Raw genomic sequence first — 18,829 nt, 5'->3', positions numbered from 1 at the left:
ATGAAACACCTTTGCACTGCTAAGCATTTATGTTTTTTCAAACTAAAACAAGCAAAAAAAAAAAGAACAGTTCAATCGATTACTTAACCAACCAAACAACAAATCAATTTAATGATTCATCCATGAACTAATGGTAAATAACTAAACGACTGCGTTCTACTCTGACGCTACGCAAATAGATGTTGTAAATCTCCGTTCTGATTAATTATGATCAGATGTAAAGAATTACTGGTTAATGCACTGTGCATTTCTCTTCCTGCCGGCTGCTATGGTTAGCCCCACACAGGGACAAACGGATGCGAAGGGGCGCATGTATAATCGATTGCTGTTTACGTAGCAACCAAGTCTACTGAGATGAAAGAGGCGTGATTGCTGATATACATAATTTTGATATTCATTTACTGTTTTCGTACTAAAAATTTTAAACAAATTTGATAGTATAAGCTCACTATGGGTGACGACAGGAGCAGTTTCAACACAGAATTGGCGAGCATTAGGTGAGTTCACTAAACTGTAACCTTACTGATTAGCAACGTAAAATGTGAGAATCTTTTGTCATCTTACATGACGACTAAAAGAGGTAGACCTATTCGTATCTGTATATTTCATCAAACCTATCTCCATTCTATCACCAAACCTAATCACTGCCATCACAATCTCGCCATGATCTGGTTGCTGAAGCCCGAATGTTGTATTTTGCAACGATATTGAAAGGCGGGGCATGATGACGTCATTGTCAGATCAGAAGGCACAAAAACGATAATGTGGCCTCGTGAATTATTATGTCAATATCGGGATTTTCCTGAAGGTAATGAATAAGTCTAAAATATAGGTTGTTTTTCGGGTATCGAACACGGTAACTCTCAAAAAGGGGAGTTGGATATATCATCGCTATGCAAATACGGCAATCATGAGGTACAGGGTAGTCTAAAAAACTGAATATTTATTTCACAGCTTAATTCAGAAGAATGAATTAAATCAATATGAACACAATAAAAACTATCTCAATAGCACAGAATATTGATTCTTATTTCATAAATAGAGGGACACAAAGAAGGAGATGGTGCTGGATCATATTTTGGGCCAGCTTAATCGGGTTCATATCCCGACGACGTATTTATGAAGACCAGTTTCAACATTAATATTCACATATTTTTCCTTCGGCGTTATAGCCCCAATTTGGGCCTTGGCCTACCTCCATGAAACTCTCCGTTTCACATTGGTTTACTAGATTCGGTAGAACTCCTTGGGCGGGTGATCAGCTCGTCGCAAGGCCTCTACCTGTATACAAACACTGAAAAAAAGCACACACACACACAAACACTAAACATTCATGCCCCGAATGGGACTGAACCTACGATCCCGGCTTCCGAGCGAGCGAAGACAGTGCATGCCTTAGACCGCTCGGCTACCGTGACTGGCAATATTCACATTTACCTTTTGGTTTCCCATGAAGATTCTACACATATTTGATTCCTCCACTCGATCTGCAGCGCATGTTTTGCTCACAGTAATCTTACTTGGGTCTATCCCGTTAAATAACTGTCAAGATTGTGGAATGGGGCTAAGGTATGCCGTGCAGAAGATCTGAGGCCCGAGATTAGCCGGTTCCGGTGCAGATGTTTCCTTATAGCACACCTTTCTCCAGATTTTAACAGTCATAACTGTATGTTTTTGTTCGGATTAAACGTTAAGGTTCCTTCTGCTGGCAATTACAGTTACCATCACTGTACAACCGTCCCAAACTCAGGGGAAATCAATCGCGCTTTATGGGTGCTTCCACTTGAAATATTGATACCTACCTACCAGCATTCACTTTCGAAAGGCAGCCGGAGGTCAAGGAGCCGAAAAATGCACCTAGATGCATGAGTTACAACAAAGGATTAATTTAGTAGGCCTAACTCTCATAATAAGGTAAAGTGTCCGCGTGCTCAACTAATTAGACACTACGCCATGAAGACGTATGGAGAAGTGGATGTATAGATCCACATTTTCTTCACCTCGGCAGTGGTTGGAGATGAATGGTCAGCTTCACGCCCCTGTCGCTTTACCCCAAATGAACGAGTCCCCGGTATGCATTGGATGGGACGTTTGGTGGGTGCAAGGGCCTGTCTGGAAGACGCAGAATAGAGAAAATTCTTGATTTTACTGGGACTCGAACTCCGAACCCTCGGTCGTTCAAGCTGTAGCCAGTCGCTATACCGACTCCTAACTCTCTCACAATAGGAACGAAAATTTCGAAACAGGGTTTAATGAAGTGCGCTTGGATACGATGTTGAATCTTTTTCATCGCCAGACATTAAACCTATTCCCGTACTACGCATTTCAACTATAATCTGTGATCTTATTTTCGGCCTTCCAAAACAGATTTACCCACGGTTTGGTGAAGTCTATTTATTGAATGCCCATCCGAGCTACAAGCCCAGCCCATCATAACATCTTAGAATTTTCTACCTTAGCTTCCATATGGTTTGAGGGTGGAGGGATATAAAGACGCTGTCAGTAGCTAGGTTCTACAGCGTCGAACGGCAGGTTGATTGATGAATGAGGAATTGGAAAGGCTTTTGAAGGAAGCGGTTGCGATCTAATCAAGGTAATATATCAGAAATTTTCCGAAAGTACTGAGTAAAATCAGGAAAACATCAGTTACTACAGTCGGTGTCCAGGCCGAGATTCGCACCGAGAATCTCCCAAACACAAGTGCAGCGCATTAATGCGAGACCAACCTGCTCGGTTCTAACTTCCTCGCTGTGTATGCCTAATAGGCCCATTCTAAATCTTCCATTTTCTCCATCCATCTTGGATCCAAAAACTTACCAGAACAGTTGGTTTTCAGGCACTTGTTACTTACGTAGTCCTGCTTCCTCCTTCAACAACACTACAATAAAGTGGTAGGCGAGTAACATGATTATTACAGACAGGCTAGTCTTCGATGTGCGGGACAGTAGATGAAGAGATTTTGACCTCTAAAATATTTGGTAAAATTTACAAAGGCAAAGTTGTTCTGTGCTTAATTAAACACCACACATTAAAGACAAGCGAAATACTGGAGAAGCTCCATCCATTCACAAATTCGGCATTAGATATAGGAGACTGGGCAGTTTCAAGCCTCAACTCACTTTACCCCCGACTGAAAAGCATCTGATACCAACTGGGTAGGAGGATGGTTTTGATCGAGATCCAATCCGGACGCTGTGAAGAAGAGAAAAATATTTTGCATCTCTGCCGGGAACGGAACCCATTTTTTTCGATCGTCCAGATCGTAACATAGTCTCCATACCGAATGATCTACCAGGCTCCTAGGTAAGGTACATAAAAAGCCGAAGCAGCCAAACTGCTCGGCTCATCAAGCAAGTGTAATTTGCAACAGATTATGAGAGTATCAGGACTGTGTTGTGTTCAGTTTGGAGGAGGATGTTCTGGAACTGGACCTCCTGGAGAGGCTGGACTCGGAGGACCTATGTGAGCTCCGGAAATACTTCTTCTCCGGCGACATAAACGCCAAGAAAGAGCAGACACACCAGAAAGAGACGCGACGCAAAAAGAATGCGCGGGCAAATGCGGTGCAAGGGAAGAACTACGGAGGGCAACCGCTCACCAAGAGACAGTTTGTGAAGGCCATCGAGAGAGTAGTCGGTAAGTGACGCATAGGTCACAGGTGCACTTGGTAAAAAAAAGTAGAGTTTTCCCTGTGCTTCAGTAATTAAGCACTACGCCACGAAGGCATATGGGGCAGTGGATGTATAGATCCACATTTTCTTGACCTCAGCACTAGCTGGAGGTGAGTGGTCAGCTTCACGCCCCAGCCGCTTTATCCCTGAATATCCCTCATTGAATAGGAGGCTGGGTGGGCCCCAGAGCCGGTCTGGAAGATGCGGAGAGGAGAAAATTCTTGACCTTACCGGGAATCGAACTCTGATCCCTCGAACGACCAGGCCGTAGCCGGTCGTTATACTAACTGAGCTATCCCGACTCCTTTATAGGTGCACTAGAATAACTGGAATTTAAAACTCTCACGGAGATAAAAATATAGATTTTTTCTCCTAAATATCTCGTAGGTAATTATCAACGTTTCGGAAGAATCCACTGCTACCATCTTAGGGCGAAATTGCGACCTTGACTAATGTGGAGCATGTGATCGTTGCCTGATTTGTCGTATTATCTCGACACTTGGTAAGAAACACAGAATACCTGCTGTGGTATTGGTCTCCCGACGATATTTGAAATTAGGACCTCCAAAATACGAAGTAAGAAGTTGTCTACTCGACTTCGAGTTTGGTGACCTGCAGTTATAATTGTATTTCGATGGCTGTTCCAGGAAACACCTTGTATTCACAGAGTGCGAGGCATTGGTTCGAATCTTTGGACACGTCGCAGGTGGGACTAGTCTGGTGGGAGGAAGTGCTGGATCACATGATGGAGAAAATCGGCAGCCGCTGTGTAGTTGGCCTAGTCAGCCCAGTGGAGAGACACATCGACATTTTCAATATGCCCCACTGCAAGGTAAGAAGTTGTATGCAGGTCTTACGGAAGGGTTTCGTTACGTACATTCAATGAGCAGGTTATAAAAATATTACTGTTTCTCCAAAGAAGTCACACAACCTAAGACGCGTACTGGTTTACGATCACTCGAATACTGGGATCGTGGGCTCCAATACCACACGTGGTACGAACACATGTCCTGTGATTTTTGTGTTGTGTTATTCTGTAGATACCTTGGGATGAGCCGATTCCTCGGACGAGGAATCCCATCATTGTCTATGATATTCATAGTTTGAGAGGCTAATTCTAAATATAAACAGGCCAGGTGGCCTAATCCGTAAACGGAAGGAAAAGTATAAGAAGTATTTTTGGTCTCTCCCAATTCGGACTCTTTACAGCAGCTAACGTAGGAAAATGTAACCTACAGCCCCTAACGTACAAAAGCGTGACGTACTTAAATTACGTGGTGACGGTACAAGGATTTAATCTTGCAGAGGGAGACCATCGTAAAGGTGGTGCCTATTGAGACTGAGATGACGTTCTGCTACGCGGTGGTCACCAAGTTCGGCCGTGTCGGGGTGTACGATGGCCGGCTCCAGCTCCTGGATAGCTACGTCATCGCCCTGAGCGAGGGAGATATCCGCGAACGTATTGGTGATGTGGACCGTATCGACAGACGCCGTCGAGTGACGTCGATCTGGTTGACTGACGCTGTGCACATCCCAGACGCAAACGTGCTGCTTCTGGCGTGCTCTGACCGAAGCCTACATTTGTACGACTCATCCAGTTTGATCCATGCCCCATTATGCCTTGTGAAAGGCATGAGACACGTACCACAGTGCCTCGCATACACCGTCGCTAGCGACAAGAACCCGTCAATGCTGTTCATTGGCGACAGTGTCGGTAATGTCACCACCCTGCGTTTTCACCAGCCCCGGGTCTCTCTTTTCCGCAAGAAGCACCCAGACAAGCTCGACAAATACTACTGGACGGTATGTCTCTCAATCTCACGCCATTGCAAACAACACGTAGTTTTAGCTCTGAATGAACGAGTTTTAATGAAATTTTGTACGGTAATTCAACACCAAAAGCTTGTGCGTAATACTTGACAATAATAATCATAATTCAACCATTGTTTACAATGGACTGAAATAAGAATTTTTAACATCCAATAAATTTCAAGGCATGGGATCTTCAAGGTGCTGCACTCATCAGAATATTCTCCATTTCAGGAAACTCCTAATTTGGACACAACTATTATAAAATCCACCGATAAACTTTACCCCTTACATTTCATAACATAAGGACATTACAGAAACAACATACTTGTGCAACGCACTCTCAAAGTGTAAACACTGTCCAGTGTAGGGAGGCATAGCAGATAGAAGGATAACTGTAAAGGCTCTATGTACCTGATGATGGAAAAAATTGACCGAAACATGTAGTACATGCAAACTATGGTGTATTTATACAAGAGCCGTGTTGACTGAGTAACAACAATCATTACCTAAAGCCACTCAATCCAGTTCACGTACTATAAGAAACGGCAACATTGTCCTACTGTACAGGATTAGGCCAAAGCTTTCGAAGAGATCCTTTTGTTTGAGGTTTACTTACCGAATTTTTGCTCTCACTTCTCTCCCCATGAATTTCTTCATCTCATCAATTCTATGTTTACATTCAAATTTCCCCGTGCTATTGAGCAACGGTAAAATTGTGCCTGTGCTTAATTAAGCACCATGCCATAAAGATGTATGGAGAAAGGGAGGGATCGCTCCACACATTCTTAGTCTTCAGCATTAAATGAAGGTGAGTGGCCAGCTTCACGCCAAATGGCTGGACAGTACTTCAAATTAGGCCACGACCATTTCTTCCCACATATTCCAATCCATTATTCAATAAACATCCTATCCCTGGACGTCATACAAACTTGAGTGCCGCCTACTGAGAGCATCTTTAAATAACCGCGAATAAATAATTATGGTTTCAATTTAATCAAGATTGAGGTTGAGATTATGTTAATAGAGTGATCAACTTTGGAATTTCATAAAGACAGGGAGATTCTTGCCAAAAGGACAATTTGTAGTGTATGCATGAGGACATGGTTGGTTTTGCTTTGCAGGAGCTGGAACAGCAGAGTGATTATGTGAGGGCAACGGTTGATGTGGGGGTTCATGGAGACGTTGTGCGGCAAGTGGCCTACTTCCCAGACAATGAGACAGTGGTCTCCTGTAGCCAGGACCCATCAGCTACTCTTGTAATCCGCCACGTGGCCGCAAGAAGAACACCTTACATCTTCAGACTCGCCCGAGTGAGTATTACATTGTACCGAAGCTTCCGATTCGAATCAGAGCTTGTGCTCTTTAATGTGTGCTGTAGTTTACCGCACTTCCTCTTCAGAAGTACCAGACTTGTACCTTAGAAATGATCAAGTTCCTCTAATTTCATGCTAAATCTACATAATCAATGCAGTCCATACCTCTCAGTTACACATGCTCTTAACAGACACACATTCAGTAGCTGGTTGAAATTCAGGCCAGGGATTGGTATCCTGTGTGGAAAACATAAACATTTTGCTATCAGCAGTCAAACCCCAATTCCACGGCTGTTCAAACTGCAGAATAGTCGTTATTGCATGTTATTTGTGTTTCCACGCCTGTTGCAGGGTGTCCGGTGTTTCTGCCTTGATCGTTCTAAGCGACTGCTTGCCACAGGCAGTAATGACTGTGTTGTCAGATTATGGAATCCTGTGGTCACCAAGCGGCCCCAAGTATCCCTCTTTGGTCACAAGGCTGCTGTGGTAGATGTCCTCATCATGCACCACCTTGGGGCCGTTTTCAGCTGCTCCCAGGATGGAGTGAGTGTTTCTAATCTTGAAAATGTAAAATTATATTCAGTGATAAGCCCTTAAGGCCACAGAGGTAGAATTTTAGAAATACAGAAGTATGGATTTTGATTTAGCAGTACCTGAAAGAGACTGCAGAGAAAAGTGCAGATACTTCGGAATGTAGGTTATTGTAGTCATTATAACATTGCCCACCAAGTCAAATATTGCCGAGCTGGATGTGCGAACATTCTGTGTAAATGGGTGCTACAATGCATGTTGACTCAGAGGTGACTATACAATAAATATCTTGGGGACGGTAAACACTGGGGATTATCGATAAAAATTTGAGAGCAGTTGACAGAGGAGTCTATGCCCTTCAGCCCTCCAACAGTTAATACTTCTCCAGAAGCCCAGCTCAACCAAAAAATATGGACCTTCGAAAACTTCTGTACTGTGCCTTCGCCCTCATTACCATCCAAAGTAAGTGGAACCATGAATGTAGCGAAGGAAGTGCAGTGCAATGTTCGACTACCAATCTCACGGGGCTACAGTAACATAGACCAATTGAAAACCATGTTATCAGTAGGTATATAGTGGAAATAATAATGTATTTAACTACCCCCATTTTTATAATCAGTGTTATTCATTCCCCACTTCCGAAGGAAATTCTCTGTAGTTACAGCAGGGTGGTGCAGCTATAGAACCTTCTTAAATTAACGTCTGTACATTTTACCCCCCCTAGCAAGAGAGTAACATCCAGTGAATACAACTGAAGACTGCTGTCTGCAGGGATATAACATTACGCAATCTGACAGATCATTATAATCATTTCAGAGGGACCTGCTGCCTCTATCTTTGGCATAGAGCACACAGCGTCCTATTGAGCAGACTGGCATGGCAGTAATGTTCTAGATTCTATTCGTGAGATGCTTAATTAGAAGCTCGACCAGAACTCTGGCTAACCGGACTAACAGGTTTAGGGTTTCTTCTCAAACTCTCCAGGCAAATTCTGGGATAGTATCTCAAAAAGAACATGGTCACATCCTTCCAAATACTTTCCCATTCATCATTAATAAATCATCCTACATTTCAACGCTATAAAGAAGGGATAGCTATCCCTGTAACAGACCATGAAGGCCCATAGGTTTGTGAGACGTCAAGGCTCCCACATGGTGGCGAGGCTTCAGCCTTAAGCGCAGGCCGCCCTTTATATTCATTTCTGTTAGAGACAAGCTGAAAGTATTGTAAAGCAAACCACACAAGCAGAACATGAGTGTTTCCTACTTAAAGACCAGTGGGATAGTAGAACTGAGACATCAGAGATGGACTATTTAGGTCAATAAAGAGTGAAGGGCTGCATCTGAATGGGTAGATTAAAGAATGAAGATACGAGAACAGAACTGCATACTGATATCTTGAGGAAACAATTATATAATACAGAACAAAAGGGTAAAGAATGACAAATCTTGCATTCTGATACTCTCTTTTAAATGCAGGGTGTAACCCGTTGGAAGAAGAGACAAAAGACAATTCAGAAGACGAAAGAGGAAATCATAAATTATAGGAGACTGGAACAGGTGATGGTCTACAGTTCTAAACTATTTGATTAGAGGGAAGACGAAATTGATGGTGGTAAATAAGAACAGGAATAAGGCCTATTTCCCATGAGAATGAAATGCAAGCTGTCACATGTTCTCAGGTCCTGAAGGTATGGGATGCGGATGACCAGTGCTGTGTGCAAACACTTCCCCTCAACTTCCCATCCTTCTCCATATTGGGGAAAGTAGTTGAATTTGGCACCCGATCGCTGTATCCTGGGCCCTCTTCGGGGGCCACTCCACTGCCTGATAACTCTGATGTGGCCGCTGGGACTCAGGTGTGGCAAAGGGGCCAGCTGTTGGTGGCATGCTGTGACCAAATTGCCTTCATCAGGGTTCCAGCTGGCAGGGACTGTGCCACCCCATCACCATTACCCCCACCCTCCCGTGAGCACCAAGCCTCCGTTCCCTCACCCTGGACTGCAGCAGATGCGAGGGGCCTCATCACTCCAGATGTGCCATCGTCACTCGAACAACCTGCCTCCAGGTAGACCAGAAGCTCTTCATATTCTTGGACTTATTTTCTTTTGTTCATTGCTATTCTTCTGCAGTTTATCTACTTACCATTTCCACTTCCCTTTCCTCTTTCTTCTCTCTGCTGCTATGTATGCATTACCTCATCTTTCTCAAACAGTTTCTGCTTCCTTGTTCAATACTGTCTTCATTTCTCTCAATTTGTTTTTTAAAATTTTCAGCTTTTCTTACTTTAATTCTTCAGCTAATTAATCATATTGGGTTCTTTGTTCTTCTCTATCACCCTCCACAGCTTCAAAGTGTCAAATCACTTTTATCTTATGTGGGGATTGGTCAGTGCAAAATGCTTGTTTCTCTACCACATGATCTCATATCCTTAACATCTTTGTCTAACGCACTGTTTAGGAGGTCCTTCCAGCCGTTGGAACTCACCACATCACCTCAAGGTGCACAGAGTCTGCGAATGGCAGGGAGCCTGCAGGGCCTCAATGTGCTCAGAGCCAAGCACGAACGCCAACAGCAAAAGCTGCAACCCCTTCTAGCACAATGTGCGCCTCATCTAGCACTCCAGCTGTATGACCTGCAGGACATTTATTTCTCGAGGGACTTGCCTCTCACGAGACGCATGCGTGAACGCCGTCTTGACCTGTCCAATCCAGATAAAGTGGTGCACACCAGACTGCCTTCAGCTACTAATAGCAGCAGCAAGGCGTCAAGCACTGCCTCCAGCATCAGATCCATCAGCGGAAGACATCTGAGGATACCTTCTCTCAGGAACAGAAAGAAATATAATCCCAAGATATTGACGAACTAGTCTGATGAAATTTGGCTACTTGAGACCCTTGACTACTACTACACTGAGTCACAGGTTCGAATTCTGCTCAGAGCATTGTTAGAGGCACATATCCATGCATTCATCTGTATGTAGAGATCTAATCACATGCTAACTCCTAGTACAAGAAGTCCTGTTGAATGCTGAAAGGATTACTTGTTTTGTAGTTAATTCTGAGCTGAAACAGACTACAGGGAGTAACAAGTGACAGATGAAAAAATAGAGTGATTCTAAGACTATTTCAAGGTGCTCTTTCTCTCTTGTTCTACTTCTAATGTTATGTATTGATAGATGACCTGCAAAGATAATTATGACTGCTGAGCAAAGATTTAAAGGTCTCGGGTTTATCATATTTCAAGGCGTTGCTCAGGAATTCACTTAAAGATAGAGGAAATCCAATTAAGAATATTCAGACTGTAGACCTATTTATTCATTCACGGCTTATAAGTGACGCTACAGGTAGCTCAGATTACACAGCATCTAATGATACAGTGAAGACTGAATTATACAAGATGTGGAATCAAGGAGTCTTGAATTAATTTCAGGTAGGAATTGAGGTTCTCACAGCAGTGGTTGTGAGGAATTCTATCTTCTGGGATAAAATGCTTCATCATCATCATCATCATCATCATCATCATCATCACCGGCACGACAGCCCTTTGTGAGCCCTGGCCTTCCTAAAATGCTGCATACTCTGGTGAAAGTAAGGAAAGATGTTTAGAGGAAAATATCGCTTTCAATTCCAAGTTTGAAAGGCAAGGCACCAAACAAACCAGCATGAAGAAGGTAGCAAATGGAGCCACAGCCAGTTTCTCTGAAGTGTTGGTTGAAATTTGCTAGACTATAATAAGTTATATGTTAGAAGACAGAACACTTAATTTGAGGCAGTCTGCTATCTGGAAATTTCCCTGTAGGCATAGTGGAATGAAAGATTTCAGAACTGAGATTTGAATCAAGGAACAAGTTCTCATTTCCTGCTCACATCTGTCTACTACTGATATATAGTAGGATATGGAGTTACAATCATCATAAACTTCCCATTTGACACTTTGTTTGCTTTCCCTTCCCATCAGTTCAAAATATTCTTCACTTTACCTCCATTCACTAAAATACTTAAAACTGTCCACCATTATTCCAGCACCACATTAACTCTGAACCACTCTAACACTGCAATAATGTGGGATTATATCCATTCTCTCAAAGATCGAAAATATATTACGAATAATATTAGTAAAAGTTCCTAGGGGTCTGGGTATGTGCTTTCCAACACAGGGACGTAATAAGTCAGATATGGAAGAAGAGTGGAGATATTAGGGGCATAGGATTGCCCCTTAAACATGATATGGACATATCATAAAATATCAGTGAGTATGGCCACAAAATGGGAATACTTCTAATGTCCCTTGTGCACAGATATCTCTTTTTCTACATGCATCATCCAGAACACTCAGTAGTCACAGAACATTCAACCAGGGCCAATGTACTCAGCACAGTAACATTAGCAAAGCTGCCCCACTATACTAGCAAATTCATTCATGATGTCATCAACTTACACCATAACCTTCATTCAGAAGGGGGCTACAAGGTAAGCACTGCCTGTGAGATTATCCAGACTTCATCTTACTACTCGACATTTCTCCCTCTCGACTGTTCCTGCTGCCATCCCCAGACCAGTTGTTCCCTCACTTTCCTTTATTCTGTGGTTCTTCAAAAAAGGTTACATTCTCACCATTCAATGTTCCCTTGTAATTCAGCCTTTATATGTTGACCATATCCTCATCCCAGCCATTTCAACCTTGAAGATGGAGGCAGCAAGTTCCTCTGAAATGTTGACAAACAGCCTACCACCCTAGAACACCATTGGAAAACTGTGAAAGCTGGAAATCAGTAGTCTCTTGTAACACCAGCCACTTAAACTTGGATACCAAATAACTGTGAATTAATTTTAATGTTTTTTAATGTTTGTTTATAATATTTTTACACATCCAATCATATCATTACATGCCTATTATATACATGCTGTATAAAACACATTTTATAAATATATATATTAGCACAAGAATATATGTAAATTAATCTACAAAAACTATTTACATTGACAAAAATATCTAATAGTGCTTTGGAAATATCAATAAACAGCTAAATGCTGCAGGTAGTGAAGTGACTATATATCACTGGAAGAATGAGTTCCATCCAGTATATTATTGTGGATTATTTGCATGATGTATATGAAATGAATGCATATAGGGGTGTTCATGTCTGTCTGTCTATCTGCCTCCACATTTCAACTTGAGAAACTCTGGCTTGATTCTGACATCATGTCACTGGAGGCTACAAAATAGCTCTTCTTAATTTCCTGCAATTAGTAATATCAGAAACTGTGTATGAAAACACATCTTTGAAAAATATGTAACTTCTGTTAATATAATTTTTCTTTCTATATTTAGCTTTTGGTCCAAAAGTCGTAACTACTGAATGACTGGAGACGGGCATGTGAAATCTAGTATAGAGATAGATCATATACATGCCTACAAATTCTGTGTTGAATATTGGTCAACAAGTAAAAACATGGTGAATGTGGAAGTCTTATGTGCAACAAGTTTGGCAGGGAGCAGTATTACCATTATACATGTAGTTGTCTCCTCCTCCTCCTACTGCCTCTACTTGGTGCATAGGGTATCCAAGAAAAGCTAGTTTCACTTCAGTTTCTTAATCTTAGACTCCTTGAACTGGGGATCACCCTATTACGACACTAACACAAACACAGAATAAATGTAAACAGACATCCTCGCCTTGGGTAGGATTTGAACCCACGATCCCAGTGTTTGAGTGAGTGAAGACATTTCATGCCTTAGACCACGTGTCCATTGCGATCGTCATATCTATAGTTGTAGGCCTACTTAATACATTAATGTCTTCAGCAAATCTGTCTGTCACAGTTGGAAGCATTCAGAATGCATGTGAAAGCTACATGTACCCTGGTGTAGATTATACATTTCCAATCTTCTTTCTGTAGTAATATATCGCTCCTAACCCAGTCTAAGGACAAAGAATGACATAAAATTTCTTGTCAGGCAGAAGTTGTTAAAAAGGTGGTATCATGCATGAGCATAAAATATTTGCATTTCACTTGCTTTACTTGGTTAGAAATTACAAAATAAAACTATTTTTTTCTACATGAAAGCTAGTTGGTAGTTGTCAGTTGAGAGTTGAGTTCAGAACAGGAGGCTGTGAAGATAGAACCTGAGTGTGTGAAGCTGAAGAATCTCCGCTGTTAGAAGCTGCTGCCAGGGAACAGCTGATGAAGACACAGAAGGCTGCAAAAAGGCTTAGCAGGTGTTGAGGTAATTTGTTAAGTATGGAGATTAGTGATAGTGTTGTAATTACTTGTAGTTCCGAGTGGTGCCCATCAGTAGTCAATAAATCCATTCACCATCAATCCATACTCCATCTAAATCACCCACATAATTTATAATAGCCCTGTATTGTAGTGGCTGTCAGGACTCTCGAGGTGCTCAATCTGCAATATCCACAACTGGCAGTGGATTAGAGACTGAAGCATAATCTGTTGCTGGTATATTCTAAAGTATGAATAAAGGTGAATTAACATAGAATGAATGGGTGTTTCACTGTTCATCATAATAGTTCCAGCTACAAGTATTTGTGTTGTACAATATTCAATGTAAGGGTAAATGTTTACCAATACAAAGGCCCCAATATTCAACATGGCACAATGTCAGAATTTTCATTCATTACCACTAGAACACTCAGAACAGAATATGGTATTGCAATTATTAAGAATTCAAAAAATCCAAAATGAGCAACTCATAACATATTCTGATTGAAGTGTACAAAAGTATGTTTTTCACAAGAAGTATTCTTCCTTTACACACTGTCTTTGGAACTTTATGTTGTGCAGCCTTCAGCCTTCAAGGTAACAGTAATTTTTTCCAGGACACTAGACAACGGATCTGTAGAATTGCAGTAGCAATTTGATGGTCGCTTTTTAGAATCATGGAAGGCTCCTATATATCTAATGAGGGAAAGTTCTCATACTTTCTAAGATCATATATAGAAATAGATCAAGTGTCAGACGGGCTGAGGGTAAGATGAGAATTTGAAGTGAACAGAGGCCGTGCAAGTGATTGTCTTCGCTCCAGAAATGCTGCCAGCCGTACTGATGGAATTGAACATGTCCTCTGTGTCTGAAAAGAAATGAAATAAGAGAATGTTCGCATCACATGTTGGATGAAGAAGATTTTAATGTGTAATATTATATTTCAGCATCCTGTTGCATTAATATCTCACTCACTCAATCATTAATTTCTGTCGATAAACGCGAACACAACTTTTATTTTAAATGTTACAATTACATTTAAAATTCATAAAAAGTCATTAAAATGTCATTCATCACTACATATTTCCACCTCACAAGGCCATCATCAGGCAACTATTAAATGAAGGAAATCAGTACACTGCATGGGCTCATAGGTCAATAGTAACATTCTGTTATTGCATGTTGCTGTATTCAAGAATGTACACTCACACTTTCCTCATGCTATTTTTATGCTGCTGTGTTCATGAACGCCATTCTGTTTTCATTTACCATTGCCTGTTTTTCATAATAAATGCTTGTTTTAATTAATAGGCTACTGTTCACTGTAATGTTGTAATAAACACAAATACAAAAGGGCACACATCTTTTTAATATAAATGTGGATGCATGCAAACACGTGCACACATCTGCAAACACACACACACACAATCAAGTCACAATATCCCTAACTATCACCTTTATATTAATTACAAATTAATTTTCAATTAATGAAATTTTACTTAATGAGATGCTTTCCAGGAATGAATACATTCACACAGTTAGTGTACTGTTAATCATAATGTCTTACATCTTTGAACCAAGGTGAATCCAGGCACTCTTGAACAGTTATCCGTCGGGATGACGTGGCAACTAAGAGACAGCCAATCAAGTCTTTGCCTTCGTTTGAAACATCAGCAAAGTACTCATCAGGGAAGCAGAAATCACACTTTAATATGTTTGCTGTTGTCTCCTCAACAGAGTCATCCAAGAAAGGGGACACACCACTGTAACAACAACAAACACTCAATACAGCTTCATGAATGAAATGTGCCAAAGTGCACTGTGATTATGGATGAAAAATGCATTTAAAACATCTTGGTTAAATTAATAAAGTTTATTTACTATCAGCTGAGATAGTAACTACAAATTCTTTCTTTTCTAAGCTGTCAAGTTCCTTAGTTTAAGAAGGCATTGTGTGAGGTGCTTCTAATATGTTACAAATAGCTCCTGAAAGGTGGATAAAACTTCAAGCCCAAAAGCATGACATCCCACAGGTCTGAATCAAACTCCAATTACTTTCATCTTCAGGGTTAGGTCATGTTTATATCCAATTTTTATCAGATAATCTTGCTGACTTAAAACAACAAGTCTGTGAAGCTACTGCAATAGCTGAACAAAAGAGATCACACAAGTTTCTGTGTGTAAGAAATCAATACATGATTCAGGAGGAAATTAAGAGGAGATTGAATCACAAACACAGTTACTGGAAGATTGAGAGTAACTGTAAAGAGTTGTTCATTTACACAAAGTCAGTGACTCACTGACTCACAAGCATGCCATGTGGCAACTACTGGCCCAGTTAAACAGCATGGTATCCCAAATGAGCAAAGCAAATTCTGGTTATATTCTCAATTTGTTTCAGTTCTCCAGGATTTGTCCCAAATAAATGGCTACTCCCATTAACTGGAATGCAATGTAACTGCACATACTGTTAAAATATAATAAGTGGCATTATGACAGGTATGCAAGAACATGGTGCAGAGTTGGACCTACCTGAGGAAGGCATAGAGGAACACTCCCACACTCCACATATCTGTTTGACAACCAACAGGCTGCCCAAGTACCATTTCAGGAGCAGCAAACTCAAGATTTGAAGGTGGAAGGACTTCCAGATTCCTTGTCAAATTCACAGCATCCCCCAAATCAATCAATTTAAGCACTGAACTGCTGCATGATAAATCCACCATCACATTTTCTGGCTGTGAAAGGGGAACAACAGAAGTTAGAGTGAGCCCAGTACTGATCAGTCTTAACATCACACAGGAATACGAGGGTTTCATGTGAATACAGTATACTATACACTACCACCTTTTAATTTATAATTGCAGAGTATTAACAAATTAAACAGTTCACTAAAGCTCCAAGGAAGAAGTGTGACAATACTGCAATCTGTTTTGTTGCCACATCCTTACCTACAGTTTGATGTACATGAGTGCATTATCATACCTCCATCACGAACTATTTCTAAACCATCTCTGAGGGTATGTCCTATCTTGAGAATGTAACCACATGCAAGATAAGTTCTGTGTGTTCAATAAGATCTCTGGCATGGTGATTCTGGTTTCTGCCTAACAACAGCCTAACTATCTACACCAGCTTCTCATGATGATGCACCCTCAGGTGCTTCAGATATGCAATGTGATTCTAAATAATTGTTGGGGTTTCCGTGGCCTATAATTTTCAAATGAGAAGCAACAAAATAAAACCGCTCACAGAATATGAAAGTGTAACTCAAAAGTTGTTTAACATTCTGCAGTATTGATTACATGAGTAGTAAAATTTTTTAGTTACACTTAAGAAGTTGTTTAACATTCTACAGTACTGATTATATTTGTAATAAAACTTTCTGAGTTACAATTTTATATTCTGTAAGCAGGTTTATTTTGTTGTTTCCAGTTTGAAAATTGTAGGCCATGGAAACCCTGACAATAATTTAGAAATTTAGAAAGCGCTATCTTTCAACGTACAGAACACAAATACGTCAAATTATAAATGCTATGCACAATGAATATATTACCTTTACGTCAAGATGTGCTATACCCTGGTTGTGCAAGTAACCCAGTGCAGATATCAATTGGCGCATGTAATGGCAAACTGTTACTTCTCTGTATTCATCACCCTGCTTGCATACAAATGAGAATAGCAATGGCCCATCCACACTGCAATAAAACAAACCTCATGATGACACCAGAATTCTAGCACTGAAAAAGAATGACATAAAAAATAAGCACAACCAACAAAAGGCCAATGTAAACAAAATCAGGATATATATCTCTATGTTGGAAGCAGAAAACTTCAGATTACAGAATAGAATAAAATTCTGTAGACAGCAATTCTCATTACTTGAGAAGAAATCATAATTCAATAAATTCAGTCACATATGTAAGTATGTCAGTTAACAGTACTTAACTACCAGTATTCCTTAGTAATTAATATTCCTATAAATGACTTTGTTCCTGGAGTAGCTATACTATTATTCTATCTAAATTTCAGATTCAACTAATATTTACCAGTCACATGTATATACTATATTCATTCTTTATTAGTAGTTCATTTAATGGCACTTTCATTTAATAGATTACACATTGCTGAATGATAAGACTGATTACTGAATAATGAATTTAAATGATGAGGAAGGAAGTGGTTATTACCTAATTTAGGTTACTACCCTGATCTTTGCCTGGAGGGACTCAAGAAAATCACAACAAGCTGAAGTTAGTATAGCTGGTTTGGATATTAACCTCCAACTTCCTGAATAGTAACCATTCAACTGTAAAAATCTATGGTACATTCTCAGTAAGTAGAAAATGTTGTAAGGGTTTTACTGAGGTCCTATTTAGCATTATGCTGCACAAGTGACTTCAAACACAAGACTACAATTTTATTTGTTATTTTGTATAGGTGTGAAACTTCCTAAGGGATCAGTATAAATTCACGTTTCACAACAGGGTACTGAGCAAAATATTTGAACAGAAGAAACACTGATAGTATGCTCAATGCTGCATAATGAACTTCACAATTTTTACCCTTTATCAAATAATATAAGGGTAACAAAATCAAGGAGGATGAGTGACACACACATAGCATGCATGGGAAATGAAAAATCATGCAGGATTATAGTCAGAAAATATGACTGGAAGTGGCCAGTCAGGTAAACCAGGCATGGATGGGCGGATAATATAGAGGTGGATATTAAATGAACAGGATGTGGACTGGAGCCATCTGGCTCAGCATATGATCCAGTGGTGCACTTTTGTGAACACAATGGTGAACTTTCAGGATCCATAAAAGGCAGAGAATTTATGGCCTCTTGAACCCTAGAAGGAATATGGAAACAGTAGTGTAGGTATAGGTGCTGACTGGCTTGCAGTTGATCCTCTCTGGGCAAACATAATTTCTTCTCTCTTCTCCTCTGTCCCTGTACCTCACCCCACACAGTTTCAGAGATTAAATCTGAGCAGTAGCTTCCTTATGAATTATGCATATAGGAACAAGATTTCACTCTAATTTCCAGCACTTGAAAACCAATGATAACTTTACATTTGTGATAATTTAGTTTCAACTACGAAGGGCATTCCGTATATACGAGGGTCGTATTGAAAGTCATGAGCGATAATTTTTTATAAAGTAACATGCTTTATTATTGACAAACCAAATACACCACCTCAATCTATAGACCTTTCTTTATTTTTCCACATAATCGCCACTTCTTTGTACACATTTCTCCCAGCGTTCTGGGA

The 18,829-nt window shown here is 40.5% G+C and overlaps 2 protein-coding genes across 6 annotated transcripts in view; one reads left to right on the top strand and one right to left on the bottom strand.

The window, feature by feature from the left end:
• Positions 1-355: 355 nt before the first annotated feature.
• LOC111864478 lies at positions 356-10,836 on the top strand. Its single transcript, XM_023851745.2, has 8 exons — positions 356-497; positions 3,404-3,636; positions 4,319-4,503; positions 4,977-5,474; positions 6,605-6,793; positions 7,148-7,339; positions 9,009-9,394; positions 9,787-10,836. The coding sequence occupies exons 1-8, from the start codon at positions 451-453 to the stop codon at positions 10,193-10,195; spliced, it is 2,139 nt and encodes a 712-aa protein (XP_023707513.2). The 5' UTR covers positions 356-450; the 3' UTR covers positions 10,196-10,836.
• Positions 10,837-12,152: 1,316 nt separating this feature from the next.
• The window catches only part of LOC111864472 (kalirin), a 768,927-nt gene continuing 762,250 nt past the window's right edge, over positions 12,153-18,829 (bottom strand). For all 5 annotated transcript variants that reach the window (XM_023851737.2, XM_023851735.2, XM_033751441.1 and 2 more), the window contains 4 exons: positions 17,107-17,248; positions 16,083-16,288; positions 15,118-15,313; positions 12,153-14,418 (listed from right to left, as the gene is read on the bottom strand). In XM_023851737.2, the coding sequence (XP_023707505.1) occupies positions 14,296-14,418; positions 15,118-15,313; positions 16,083-16,288; positions 17,107-17,248 (667 nt within the window). In that variant the 3' untranslated portion in view covers positions 12,153-14,295. The remainder of the gene's footprint in view (positions 14,419-15,117; positions 15,314-16,082; positions 16,289-17,106; positions 17,249-18,829) is intronic.

The sequence above is a fragment of the Cryptotermes secundus genome, unplaced genomic scaffold (genome assembly GCF_002891405.2).
Source record: "Cryptotermes secundus unplaced genomic scaffold, Csec_1.0 scaffold737, whole genome shotgun sequence".
NCBI lineage: Eukaryota > Metazoa > Arthropoda > Insecta > Blattodea > Kalotermitidae > Cryptotermes > Cryptotermes secundus.
The sequence above is the reverse complement of the archived record's forward strand: the minus strand, read 5'-3'. Positions and strand labels throughout refer to the sequence as shown.